Source organism: Eutrigla gurnardus (genome assembly GCF_963514095.1).
Source record: "Eutrigla gurnardus genome assembly, chromosome: 21".
NCBI classification, from domain to species: Eukaryota; Metazoa; Chordata; class Actinopteri; order Perciformes; family Triglidae; genus Eutrigla; species Eutrigla gurnardus.
The window spans coordinates 16,643,424-16,657,001 of NC_139932.1; the positions used below are offsets into that span (position 1 = coordinate 16,643,424).

Consider the following 13,578-nt stretch of genomic DNA (forward strand, 5'->3'; position numbering starts at 1 on the left):
GAGTCTAGTTAGTAACAGTAGAGATGCAGATTTTAATAAATGTCTTTAATCAACAGGCCTTAATAATACTAGCAGCAGGATCCAGTTCCACCATGATCCAGGGAGACCTACAAGACAAGAAAGCATGGGGGCTGATGAGATCCTTTCCCTTATTCTCGTTTTCTGACTTTTCTGATTTTCTGTAAGCTTTGCCTTAATGGCATTCATTTATAGGAGTTATTATTTTAGCCAATCAGGAGGAGGTATTTATGTTTTGAACCAGGGCCAGCGCCGACATGCCCTATACTCTCTTTTAGTCCCCTGACCCTGGTAATGTTTGGACTGAATATAGAACTTGATGATACGGTGTAGAAATCCATCAGTCAAAATGAGCCAGAGAACCAAAAGTACATTTGATCTACTTTTTCTTTCTTTTAATGATTATTTATGTTTCTCTTTTAAATTGTAAAAGTTCAGTGAGTTAAATGTGAATACATTTTAGTCACATGTTTTGAAGTGAATAAGTGAATGTTTTTAAAACAAAAACAAGGATAGAGACGCACAAATGTTGAGATAAACACACAATAGTGTGTTTGTGTTTTATTTCTTAACTTCTGTTAACTTAATCCTTAAGAAAGAATCAAGTTGGCTTATTAAAGTCCCAGTGGGCAAGTCTGATCGAGGGCACGCCACCTTTGAAATGCGGGTCCGATGTTGACTCTGGTTTTATCACGGGCACCGTCGCCATCTTTCTTCTTTCCTTCTTTTCCACCGGTGTTTTCTTTTCCTTGGTTGTTTTGGACCTCCTCGTTTGGGTTTTTAACGAGGAATTGGAAGCTTGTTGCTACTTCCCTCCCCCTCCCCCCTGTGATAGTGGTACGACCCGAGGGGGAGGGGCTCTGTGTGTGCACGAACACAGCCCTGCGTGCTGATTGGACAGGATGAACCAGGTTGTGTTGATATTTTGCAAAACAAACAACAGGCTCTACATGCACGTAGAGGCGCGTTTTTTCCCCCCTAAAACTGGATGATTTATGTTGTTCTATCGGAGCGTAGTGTCGGCTTCAGTGAATATGATGAAAAACATGTTGCTGACTGCGACTTTAAGCAGCAACTCAATCCCACCTGTATCACTTCCCTTCATTCCCATTTGGGTTTATAGTTTATAGGAGAGATTTAAACGAGTCATTCATCACAGTTGATTTAAGGTGAACACACACACACACACACACACACACACACACACACACACACACGCAGCTGAACGAACTTGTTTTTTAATTGCTGTCGTTTATTTCTTTCTAAAAATAATAATCGTCTTTGATATTTGACGACGTGGCAGAAAACAGCGGACTGATCGCTCCGCTGAGTCTCTCCTGACGCTCCCATTGGTCCACACGCAAAACGACAGCCAATGAGAAGTGACTACGATGAACGCGAGGGCTTGCTGAAGTGGACCACTAGCATCGGAGAAAGGGTTCCAGGTGGAGTAGGATTGGCTGCGGGAGGACGGGGAGGGGCGGACAGTGTGATGGTCGGGGAGGAGAAAAGAGACGGAGCGCTGCCGAGCTAAACGAGTCCAGGTGAAGGGTCCAGGTGAAGAGTCCAGGTGAAGGGTCCAAGTGAAGGGTCCAAGTGAAGAGTCCAGGTGAAGAGTCCAGGTGAAGGGTCCAAGTGAAGGGTCCAAGTGAAGAGTCCAGGTGAAGGGTCCAGGTGAAGGGTCCAGGTGAAGGGTCCAGGTGAAGAGTCCAGGTGAAGGGTCCAGGTGAAGAGTCCAGGTGAAGAGTCCAGCTGAGGAGTCCAGGCGGAGAGTCTAGGTATGTAACTTATCATGACTGATTAATTGATAGATTTGTATGTATTGATTAGAAGACAAAAGAACGAAATATGCCCTGATCAATGAAAATATCACTGGCTGGATTATATTAATATGTTCATTTAAACTTCATTTGGAATTGTATTTATGTAGACATAGGAAGAAATATATTTAAATTCTAACATCACCGAATCAACCGCCTGTGTTTCCTTTCGTTTCTCTGATCAATTCACTTTATCAGGATCTGCCTCCATATGATCAGCTGATCAATGTTCAATTACTTCACTCAATCAACAGTAGTAGTAGTAATAATGGCATTATTGTCATGATTTAAATATTGGAACTAGATGAGCTCAGATTAAATAGTTAATATATTGTTTATTGTTTTACTATTCAACCATAATTAAAAGCTGGTCAATTATTTTCTCATCTGGAGCAGGCTAGCTCTGCACGTCAGTTATGGTAATGTACCCCAGTACTGAAATGTCGGGCTGCACTTTACACACTCACCGATATATAATCACAATATTATTTTAATCACTCGTCATTATTGCTGCTTATTTCTAATGCAAAACAATTTGGGATTTAGTGCCGTGACGCCGTCGGCACAGCTCACTGATGTTTTTAGTTTTCCAAAACGTGTCATAAGGACAAATGCCGGTTTGACCGGTTTGCATAAATGAAACCGGTTAGCCCGTGCACCGAACCGAACCGGTAAAACCGGAGGCCTGGACTAGGAAGCAGGGTTCGGGCTAAGCGAGGTGACTTCAGGGTTAACTCTGGGTTTTCCGTCCTACGACGCTGGTTCACTTCTTAATGGGGTAGATCGCCATGGTAACTCACGCTGCAGAGCTAACCTGCTCCGGAGCAGGTTATGTTACATGTAGAAAAACACCGCCTTCTGACCATTCAGCTCTCTTGGAAAATGGCATTAACATTTGTAAAAGATCCCATGGAGCTCGGTGGATTGTGGATCGGGTCTCTTAGGAGAACTAGAGTGTTCAGAGATGTTTTATATGAGAGATCCAGATTCTCATTGGAGGGAATGACTTTTCTGTGTCAGCGTATCAACCTACCACTTTGAATTATGTTTTTATATTTATTTTTGACACCGCCGGGATTGCAGCTGAATGGCTGTTATTATTATGGTTCGCTCCTCGTACGTGAAATATGTTGCTCTGCTGCACGTAGACTGATCCGTGTTTGTGATTGGTCAAATGCTGCAAGCCCCGCCTCTTTTATGTGCACGCGCTCATAGCTGGAAAGGGAAACCCTGGGTTGACTTACTGAGTTGATAACCAGCGTCCGCTCTCTGATTGCCTTTGTTAGGGTCACTGAAGCTGGAGAGCTGGAAGGTACCTGGTTTGTGGAACCCGCTGAGTAGCCTAGTACAGGCCTCGGGAATCCCAACCCTAACTACAACACTGAGATCTATTTTGTGTGGTCGGCTTGTTTAGGTTTATTTCCAATACATTGATCAGTACTTTATTACTGCTGTCATGTGACTGGTGTTGTCCAATCAGAAACGCCATCTGACTTGTTTGTGTGTCAGTTTCTCAGGATGATGCGTCCACTGGTGATGTGTTTGGTGCTCTGCCTCATGCACGGCAGCACAAAACCAACAGAGATAAAGAAGAGTCGAGTTCACGAAGAAGAACCGCTGAGTAACCTCAAACACGACGACACGGAAAGCTACGACTTCGACCACGAAGCTTTTCTGGGTGAAGACGATGCCAAAACGTTCGATGAGCTGGCGCCAGAGGAAAGCCAACGGAGGCTCGGGTCAGTTCTTCCATTTTAACTTCACTGATTTATCAACATCACCTGTTTACCTGTCAAGTACTGGACATGGTACTAATGTTACAGGTTTACCTGTCAAGTACTGGACATGGTACCAACGTTACAGGTTTACCTGTCAAGTACTGGACATGTTACCAATGTTACCTGTTTACCTGTCAAGTACTGGACATGGTACCAATGTTACAGGTTTACCTGTCAAGTACTGGACATGGTACCAACGTTACAGGTTTACCTGTCAAGTACTGGACATGGTACCAACGTTACCTGTTTACCTGTCAAGTACTGGACATGGTACCAACGTTACCTGTTTACCTGTCAAGTACTGGACATGTTACCAATGTTACCTGTTTACCTGTCAAGTACTGGACATGGTACCAATGTTACAGGTTTACCTGTCAAGTACTGGACATGGCACTAATGTTACAGGTTTACCTGTCAAGTACTGGACATGGTACCAACGTTACAGGTTTACCTGTCAAGTACTGGACATGTTACCAATGTTACCTGTTTACCTGTCAAGTACTGGACATGTTACCAATGTTACCTGTTTACCTGTCAAGTACTGGACATGGTACCAATGTTACAGGTTTACCTGTCAAGTACTGGACATGGTACCAATGCTACCTGTTTACCTGTCAAGTACTGGACATGGTACTAATGTTACAGGTTTACCTGTCAAGTACTGGACATGGTAACAACGTTACAGGTTTACCTGTCAAGTACTGGACATGTTACCAATGTTACCTGTTTACCTGTCAAGTACTGGACATGGTACCAATGTTACAGGTTTACCTGTCAAGTACTGGACATGGTACCAATGTTACCTGTTTACCTGTCAAGTACTGGACATGGTACCAATGTTACAGGTTTACCTGTCAAGTACTGGACATGGTACCAACGTTACAGGTTTACCTGTCAAGTACTGGACATGGTACCAACGTTACCTGTTTACCTGTCAAGTACTGGACATGGTACCAATGTTACCTGTTTACCTGTCAAGTACTGGACATGGTACCAACGTTACCTGTTTACCTGTCAAGTACTGGACATGGTACCAACGTTACCTGTTTACCTGTCAAGTACTGGACATGGTACCAACGTTACCTGTTTACCTGTCAAGTACTGGACATGGTACCAACGTTACCTGTTTACCTGTCAAGTACTGGACATGGTACCAATGTTACCTGTTTACCTGTCAAGTACTGGACATGGTACTAACGTTACCTGTTTACCTGTCAAGTACTGGACATGGTACCAACGTTACAGGTTTACCTGTCAAGTACTGGACATGGTACCAACATTACCTGTTTACCTGTCAAGTACTGGACATGGTACCAATGTTACAGGTTTACCTGTCAAGTACTGGACATGGTACCAACGTTACCTGTTTACCTGTCAAGTACTGGACATGGTACCAATGTTACCTGTTTACCTGTCAAGTACTGGACATGGTACCAACGTTACAGGTTTACCTGTCAAGTACTGGACATGGTACTAATGTTACAGGTTTACCTGTCAAGTACTGGACACGGTAGCAACATTACCTGTTTACCTCTGAGTATCCCTGTGTGCTGCAGGTGCCTCTCCCTCTAATCTTTTTCTGTTGGGTTTATTTTCATGAGCAGACAAACTGGTTTTTATGTCCTGGTTCATAACTGGTTCAACTGGTTGACACAGTTTATTCTAGTTTGAGTTTACTTAAGTCCATGATTCGGCGTGGTTCATTATGTGAAACAAGTTGAACCAACAGAAGGAATATTCCTACATGTTTACAGTTGAAAATAGTTTAATCTGTTTTGACTAAATCAAAGTTAGAGCTCAGTATATGTTTGAGGTTTCTGTCACAGATTTGACATCAGTGTTAGTGAACTGATGGTGTTTGTCTGCAGCATCATCGTGGATCAAATCGATAGCAACAAAGACAGTTTTGTCTCTGAGGAGGAGCTGAAGAACTGGCTCCAGTCCAAACAGAGGAAACACATTGCTGATAGTGTGGAGCATCAGTGGGTGGACTTTGATACAAATAACGACAGTCTGATCAGCTGGGCGGAGTACAAGAATGTCACCTACGGGACGTACCTGGGTAAGCATTCACATCACACACTAGAACGACTGTTTCATTTATCGTAGACTGATTCTCTGATTGGTTTGGTCAACAGCCAACCCTCAGCCTGACCCCAACTTCAACTACAGTCTGATGATGACGAGGGACGAAAAACGCTTTAAAGTTGCCGATAGAAACGGAGATCTGATGGCAGACAAGGAGGAGTTTGGAGCTTTTCTTCATCCTGAAGATCACGTATACATGAAAGACATTGTGGTGGAGGTGCGAGTGAAGTCACTGATGTTATGTCACTGACCTGATGTCACAGATGTGATGTCACTGAAGTCATGTGTTGTTTATCTTAACAGGAAACGATGCAAGACATTGACAAGAACGGAGATGGTTTCATCGACCAGAATGAATACATTGGTAAGACGCCAACATTTAATTTCTTCTTGCGTTTAAATCACCTGTTTGGTCCTGGAAGGAGGAGTTTTAGAGGTGAAGGAGGAGACGGGAGTTTAGTTTTAGGAGTGGAGACAAACATCTTGTCTCGTCTCTAGGTGACATGTTGTCCTCTTTGTCTCGTCTCTAGGTGACATGTTGTCCTCTTTGTCTCGTCTCTAGGTGACATGTTGTCTTCTTTGTCTCGTCTGTAGGTGACATGTTGTCCTCTTTGTCTCGTCTCTAGGTGACATGTTGTCTTCTTTGTCTCGTCTGTAGGTGACATGTTGTCCTCTTTGTCTCGTCTCTAGGTGACATGTTGTCCTCTTTGTCTTGTCTGTAGGTGACATGTTGTCCTCTTTGTCTCATCTCTAGGTGACATGTTGTCCTCTTTCTCCTGTCTGTAGGTGACATGTTGTCCTCTTTGTCTCGTCTCTAGGTGACATGTTGTCCTCTCTGTCTCGTCTGTAGGTGACATGTTGTCCTCTTTGTCTCGTCTCTAGGTGACATGTTGTCCTCTTTGTCTCGTCTCTAGGTGACATGTTGTCCTCTTTGTCTCGTCTCTAGGTGACATGTTGTCCTCTTTGTCTCGTCTGTAAGTGACATGTTGTCCTCTTTGTCTCGTCTCTAGGTGACATGTTGTCTTCTTTGTCTCGTCTGTAGGTGACATGTTGTCCTCTTTGTCTCGTCTCTAGGTGACATGTTGTCCTCTTTGTCTTGTCTGTAGGTGACATGTTGTCCTCTTTGTCTCATCTCTAGGTGACATGTTGTCCTCTTTCTCCTGTCTGTAGGTGACATGTTGTCCTCTTTGTCTCGTCTGTAGGTGACATGTTGTCCTCTTTGTCTCGTCTCTAGGTGACATGTTGTCCTCTTTGTCTCGTCTGTAGGTGACATGTTGTCCTCTTTGTCTCGTCTCTAGGTGACATGTTGTCCTCTTTGTCTCGTCTGTAAGTGACATGTTGTCCTCTTTGTCTCGTCTCTAGGTGACATGTTGTCCTCTTTGTCTCGTCTGTAAGTGACATGTTGTCCTCTTTGTCTCGTCTGTAAGTGACATGTTGTCCTCTTTGTCTCGTCTCTAGGTGACATGTACGTTCGAGAGGAAGATGAAGAAGAAGAACCAGAGTGGGTTTCGGTAGAACGGAAGCAGTTTTCTGAGTTCAGAGACAAAAACAATGATGGAAAGTTGGACAGAGAAGAGATTCAGGAGTGGGTCCTTCCGTCCGATAATGACCACGTTGTTGAAGAGGCGAGACACCTGGTCCAGGAGTCTGACACCAATGAGGTGAGTCTACCTGAGTTACCTGGTCAACCCTGTGTTATCACTGTTTAACGCTGTTTAATAGTTACCAACTTGATTTTATTTATCACGGTTTACTATTTATGTTTAATTTTTTAGTCAGTGTTTCATATATTTTTTTTTTCTGTCTTTGATCAGGATGGAAAACTCACCAAAGATGAAATCCTGAATAAGTATGAGGTTTTCGTTGGCAGTCAGGTGACCGACTTCGGACAAGCGCTACTTGAACATGACGAGTTTTAGAGACAAAGCAGATTTTAACACAAATGAATGTTTTTGAAGAATAATTTATTCAGTAAATATACAGAATACTTAAGTTTTAGTTTTCTTGTTGAAGGTACTGTCTCTTTTGGGTGCTTCCGTTTTCATATTTCTTTCTGTTTATGATGCCACCGACATATTTCCCATTTACAAAATACCAAACTGAGAGAATGAAGTCAAAGGAAGTGGAAATGTTAAAAATACTTTAACTTTAATAATAAAATGAATTGACTCAAGTTTGTCTTGATTTTACATTTTTTTTTACACAGACAGAAAGTTGGTTATATTTGGGACAAAATGCTGCACTTACACTTTACATGTGTTTGTTAGTTAAGTAAACCTTTATGACTACAATGTTGAATCTTTATTCAGAGCTGAATTATGAAACAAATATCAAGAACACATATTTGTACTTGATGTTTCTGTTGCCATTTATCTAAACAAAGAAGTTATATTGTTAAATAAAGAAGAAACATCCAACATTCAAATATTTTTGTGAAGTTGCTTTAAATGTCCTCCTGTCTTTTATTTTGTTGTAAACTTTAAGAAGCCGTGGACACTGAAGACACTTCCGTCTTTGAAGAAACTTCAGATATTTCATCCATTTTCTTTCCAAACACCGTCTCCATGATGCAGCCATTAAACTGGTGAGAAAAACAACGGTAATCAGGTTGCGTTATCGCGGGTGAGCAGAGCAGCGCAGGAGCAAAATAACAGGACAAAACACAGCAATAGACTGGCGACCGGCAGCAGCAACAATCCCACTTTTAATGTTTCAATTCTTAAAGTGGAATTTCATCCAGTGGGATGTGTGTGTAACCTCTGTAATCCATTATATTAGGTCAGGGGCATGACAATAAATGATATCCACATGATGGACATGTCTATCTGTCCATCTGTCTATCTGTCCACCTGTCTACTATCTCCTCACCTGTCTACCATCTCCCACCTGTCTATCTCCTCACCTGTCTACCATCTCCCACCTGTCTATCTCCCACCTGTCTACTATCTCCCACCTGTCTATCTGTCCACCTGTCTATCTCCTCACCTGTCTATCTGTCCAACTGTCTACTATCACCCCACCTGTCTACTATCTGCTCACCTGTCTATCTGTCCACCTGTCTATCTGTCCACCTCTCCTCACCTGTCTATCTGTCCACCTGTCTACTATCTCCTCACCTGTCTACTATCTGTCCACCTGTCTACTATCTCCCACCTGTCTATCTCCTCACCTGTCTATCTGTCCACCTGTCTACTATCTCCCCACCTGTCTACTATCTGCTCACCTGTCTATCTGTCCACCAGTCTACTATCTCCTCACCTGTCTACCATCTCCCACCCGTCTACTATCTCCTCACCTGTCTACTATCTCCTCACCTGTCTACTAGCTCCCACCTGTCTACTATCTCCTCACCTGTCTATCTGTCCACCTGTCTACTATCTCCTCACCTGTCTACCATCTCCCACCTGTCTACTATCTCCCACCTGTCTACTATCTCCTCACCTGTCTACTATCTGTCCACCTGTCTACTATCTCCCCACCTGTCTACTATCTCCTCACCTGTCTACTATCTCCCACCTGTCTACTATCTCCTCACCTGTCTACTATCTCCCACCTGTCTACTATCTCCTCACCTGTCTACTATCTGTCCACCTGTCTACTATCTCCCCACCTGTCTACTATCTCCTCACCTGTCTACTATCTCCCACCTGTCTACTATCTCCTCACCTGTCTACCATCTCCCCACCTGTCTACTATCTCCCCACCTGTCTACTATCTCCCACCTGTCTACTATCTCCTCACCTGTCTACTATCTCCCCACCTGTCTACTATCTCCCACCTGTCTACTATCTCCCACCTGTCTACTATCTCCTCACCTGTCTACTATCTCCCCACCTGTCTATCTGTCCACCTGTCTACTATCTCCTCACCTGTCTACTATCTCCAACCTGTCTACTATCTCCTCACCTGTCTACCATCTCCCACCTGTCTACCATCTCCCACCTGTCTACAATCTCCCCACCTGTCTACTATCTGCTTACCTGCTTGTTCATGAAGCCATAGATCAGTGGGTTGTAGACACACGAGCTCTTGGAAAAAAACGCTGGGATGGTGACGAGTCGATAGTCTTTGTTTTCATCTGAAGAGTAGGCGAAGTAAAGAGCTGCGAGAGCGTACGGACCATAGCAGGTAATGAAAGATCCCACCATGACGATTATCATCCTCGACACTTCCTTCTCGGCCTTCTGAGTGGAGGCTGACTCCGTCTGCTGGGCTGCTACCTGAACATAAGACCCAGGACCTTAGCTGAAGATAGTTGAGTGATTGATTGATCAAACAAGTGGGTCAGACTTAACTCACAGCTCTCAAAGCTCCCAGTAACTGAGAGTAGGAGAAGATGATGATACCGAGTGGAGCAATGAAGCAGGTCACCATCAGGAAGTTTGTGTAGCTGCTGCAGTTAAACTCCTCATTGTGAGTGTACCAGTCGGGTCCACAGGAGCAGCCTAGACCTTCAGGGATGTACCTGAAAGTAACACAGCTCATTGGTGTTTATAGAGACCACCACGGTCCTGAAAACAACCAGGCTCATCAGTGTTTGCAGAGACCACCAGACAACATCGTAGAGGTGTGTTACTAACCTGCTCCAGCCAAAGAAAGGTGGGATGGCACAGCTGATTCCCATGAACCAGGTGAAGGCGACGGCAGCCAGAGCATGATTATTGGTGAACTTAAATGCTCCAAATGGCTTACAGATGATCAGATATCTCTCAAAAGACAAGACGGCCAGAGACCAGGCTGTCACCAGTCCTGCAGAGGACAGATAGGTTAAGACATGACTCTAGAAAGACAATTTGTAATGTTATATTATGAATCAAATCTACAGAGATTGATGTTTATCTGCTGAAATCAAATACAAATTAAAACAGCTGATTGTATTTAAGATAAATCTGTTGATTTGGTCTCTAAGAAAAAAAATGGAGTTATAACATCTCTAGTTTATATAAATGGATATACCTGCGTTTATAGAGCACTTTCCTAGTCTTTTCAGCCACTCACGCTACCTTACAGTACATGTTGACATTCACCCACTCACACATTCATGCACTTATATTGGAGGACCTCTTCCTGCCTCTGAGCCTCACATCCCTGTGAAATATGGCTTCATCGACCTGTTGAAGCGATGTCACCCACCTGCTATAGATCCCATGGCCGATTCCATGGCACACAAGGTGTGACCCAGAAAGAAGTAACCCTTCATGGTGGAGACGAACACCTGACTGACCGAGAAGGTGACGAAGATGAATCCTGCCAGGGAGATGTTGACCAGGATGTAGTTGAGAGGAACTCGGAGCTTCTTGTACTTCATTGTGACGAAGAGGACGATAAAGTTTAGAGGTATTCCACTGAACAGAACGCAGCCCATGAAGACAGTCTGCAGGTGAAAGACCCACTGAGGGGCCAGGTAATACTGGGGCCCCTCGAAGGGACTCACTTTAGAAATGTTCTCGTACAAGTGGAAGTGTTTCCCCATGTTGAGTCTGAGCTCTGTAGCACAACTTCAACCTCTTTATATACACTCCTAAACCCCTTAACTACAAGGCAGATTTATTCTGAAGAGCAGCTTTACTTTTTCTAAAGTCACATTTTAGGATTAACATCATCACATTTAGCTTGTTTTAACTGTAATCTGCTTATACAAGATATCCAGTCAGAACAGGCTGCTTACAACACAATTGTTCTGTTCTTTTAGGTTTATTTGAGAAAATACATATAGATTGTTGTCTGATCGGTGAGAAACTGAGGAAGTAAATCCAGTTAAAACCAAACAATTTGATTCAACTAACTAACTAACTGAAGTAAAACAGTATTTTTTAGAAGGGGACTGGGGGTCAACATTATAAACCACATAGAAGTGGTCTACTTCACCTGAAGCTGAGAACCTACAGACTCATTTGCAGATGATATTTATTTTCATTAATGTATAATCAGCTGAATTTAGGAATGGTCCCGTTTTTGTTATATGTACATGTAGGTAGCTGGTTGGCCACGTTCCATTAAGACAGGCTGGTAGTTGAATGTTGATCTTCAGTCACATGTGAGACATGTTAGCCTGTATAACCTTTGTCAACATGTAATGTGCCACTTCATCAAAGACACCAAACACACAGAACACACACTGAGAAGTATAAATATAAAACACTTTCATCTGTTAATCTAGATTTGAATTCTATTTTATTTGACCTGATTTTAATCTTTGAGGCAAGTCTTTCTTTTCAAACTTTATTATTATTATTATTATTATTATTATTATTATTATTATTATTATTATTATTATTATTATTATTATGGTGTAGTGGGTAGCACTGTCGCTTCACAGCGAGAGGGTCCCGGGTTCAGTTCCCTCTGTGTGGAGTTTGCATGTTCTCCCCGTGTGAGCGTAGGTTCTCTCCGGGTTCTCTGGGTTCTCCGGCTTCCTACCCATCCAGGTGAACCCTGTCTTCACCCAATGACAGCTGGGATCGGCTCCAGAACCCCCCCACGACCCTGAATACAGGGTTAGAATTTTACATAAAATTCTATCAAAAACAGTTTCTGAAGTATAAAAAAACGTAAATAGAATTGTTAAATATGTTTTAAAATAGAAGTAGTTTTAAATAGTTAAATATGACTATTATATTTTTGTACATTTAACTTGAGTGTTTTGTGTGAATATAATAGTTTTATAAAGATGTATGTAGTGTTTTATGTTAATATAATTTAATTCCAGTGTTATATCTGGGATTAAATTGTATTATTGATTCCATATAAAGACTCCCAGGTGAACTAGATCAGGTATTAACTGAAGTGTTTCGTGAAGTCAGTGAAACAGTGAGATTAGAAGCAGCAGCATGTGGTGTGCACAGAAAAATAGTTTTCAGTCTGTGTGACTTTTTTTTATCTTTCAGATTACCTGAGGAGGTCATCTCCAGGACACTCCTCAATCCGGAGTGTCCTGGAAAACATCACCGGATCCCCAGATTAGAACCAAACAAACATCTCCACTCTGACTAAACTGGTTTAAACTGGTTAATCTGGGATGAAGACGTAAACCTCTGCCTCCCTTTTAAAACCCTTCCAGTTAAGTTTTCTACTCATAAGATTATCATCTCATCTTCAGAGGACAATAAGACTCGTAAAGGTGCGTTTCTATATTTTAAATATTAGTTTTATTTCATTCACATTTGTCTTGTTTAAATGTTTGATTTATCACTACCCCCCCCCCCCCCCCCCCCCCCCCCACTACATTTAAATACATGTTTAATATTCTGATTTATGTCACCAACTTTTCATTACTTTGCTTTATTTCAGTTTCTGTTTTCATCATTGAAACATGACAGAGGAGAAGATGATTCGGTCATCAAACATTCATGTTTTTGGACTCTGGGAGGAAGAATCGAGATAAAGTTGATCAATAACTGATACATTTTGATTGTCCATCTTCAGAGCCGGGGCTGTATCATAACCAGGCTGTGAGTTTTCTTGAAGCATGGGTATGATATGACCTCAGTTTGAAGGTGACTCACTCCAATTTAACTTTTAATTTTAAGTGTTAGGATTTTTTTTTTTTAAAGAAAAATTTAGGAGCTCTCTGGGAGTAATAATAATAATAATAATAATAATAATAATAATAATAATATTTATAATTATGATAATAATAATAATGTAGGCTATCCTCGTTTCCATTAATGACTAAGTCAATCATTAAGGGTAAATGAATAGATCTATACTGAAGACTATGAGGACTCTGTGTAGGGCCTCTGCTGGTCTTTGAACCATAGATTGAGAAACATTGTTTACTATCTATTTACTATCTAAATTTGTTTGTTGTTGTTATTTGTTATCAAATTAACTTATTAAAATAAGCCTATAATGTTAACAGATACATGTTAGTT

At 42.1% G+C, this 13,578-nt stretch overlaps 2 protein-coding genes across 2 annotated transcripts; one reads left to right on the plus strand and one right to left on the minus strand.

Moving 5' to 3' along the window:
• Positions 1–1,621: 1,621 nt before the first annotated feature.
• Positions 1,622–8,129, plus strand: calua (calumenin a). The gene is made up of 7 exons (XM_084038980.1): positions 1,622–1,640; positions 3,356–3,577; positions 5,485–5,678; positions 5,755–5,921; positions 6,008–6,068; positions 7,163–7,365; positions 7,519–8,129. The coding sequence occupies exons 2-7, from the start codon at positions 3,357–3,359 to the stop codon at positions 7,621–7,623; spliced, it is 951 nt and encodes a 316-aa protein (XP_083895106.1). The 5' UTR covers positions 1,622–1,640; position 3,356; the 3' UTR covers positions 7,624–8,129.
• Positions 8,130–8,183: 54 nt separating this feature from the next.
• Positions 8,184–11,177, minus strand: opn1sw1 (opsin 1 (cone pigments), short-wave-sensitive 1; the record flags this gene model as incomplete). The annotated part of the gene is made up of 5 exons (XM_084038994.1): positions 8,184–8,285; positions 9,685–9,924; positions 10,004–10,169; positions 10,285–10,453; positions 10,838–11,177. 5 exons carry the CDS (start codon positions 11,175–11,177, stop codon positions 8,184–8,186), a joined length of 1,017 nt encoding a protein of 338 aa, XP_083895120.1.
• Between the last annotated feature and the right edge of the window lie 2,401 nt (positions 11,178–13,578).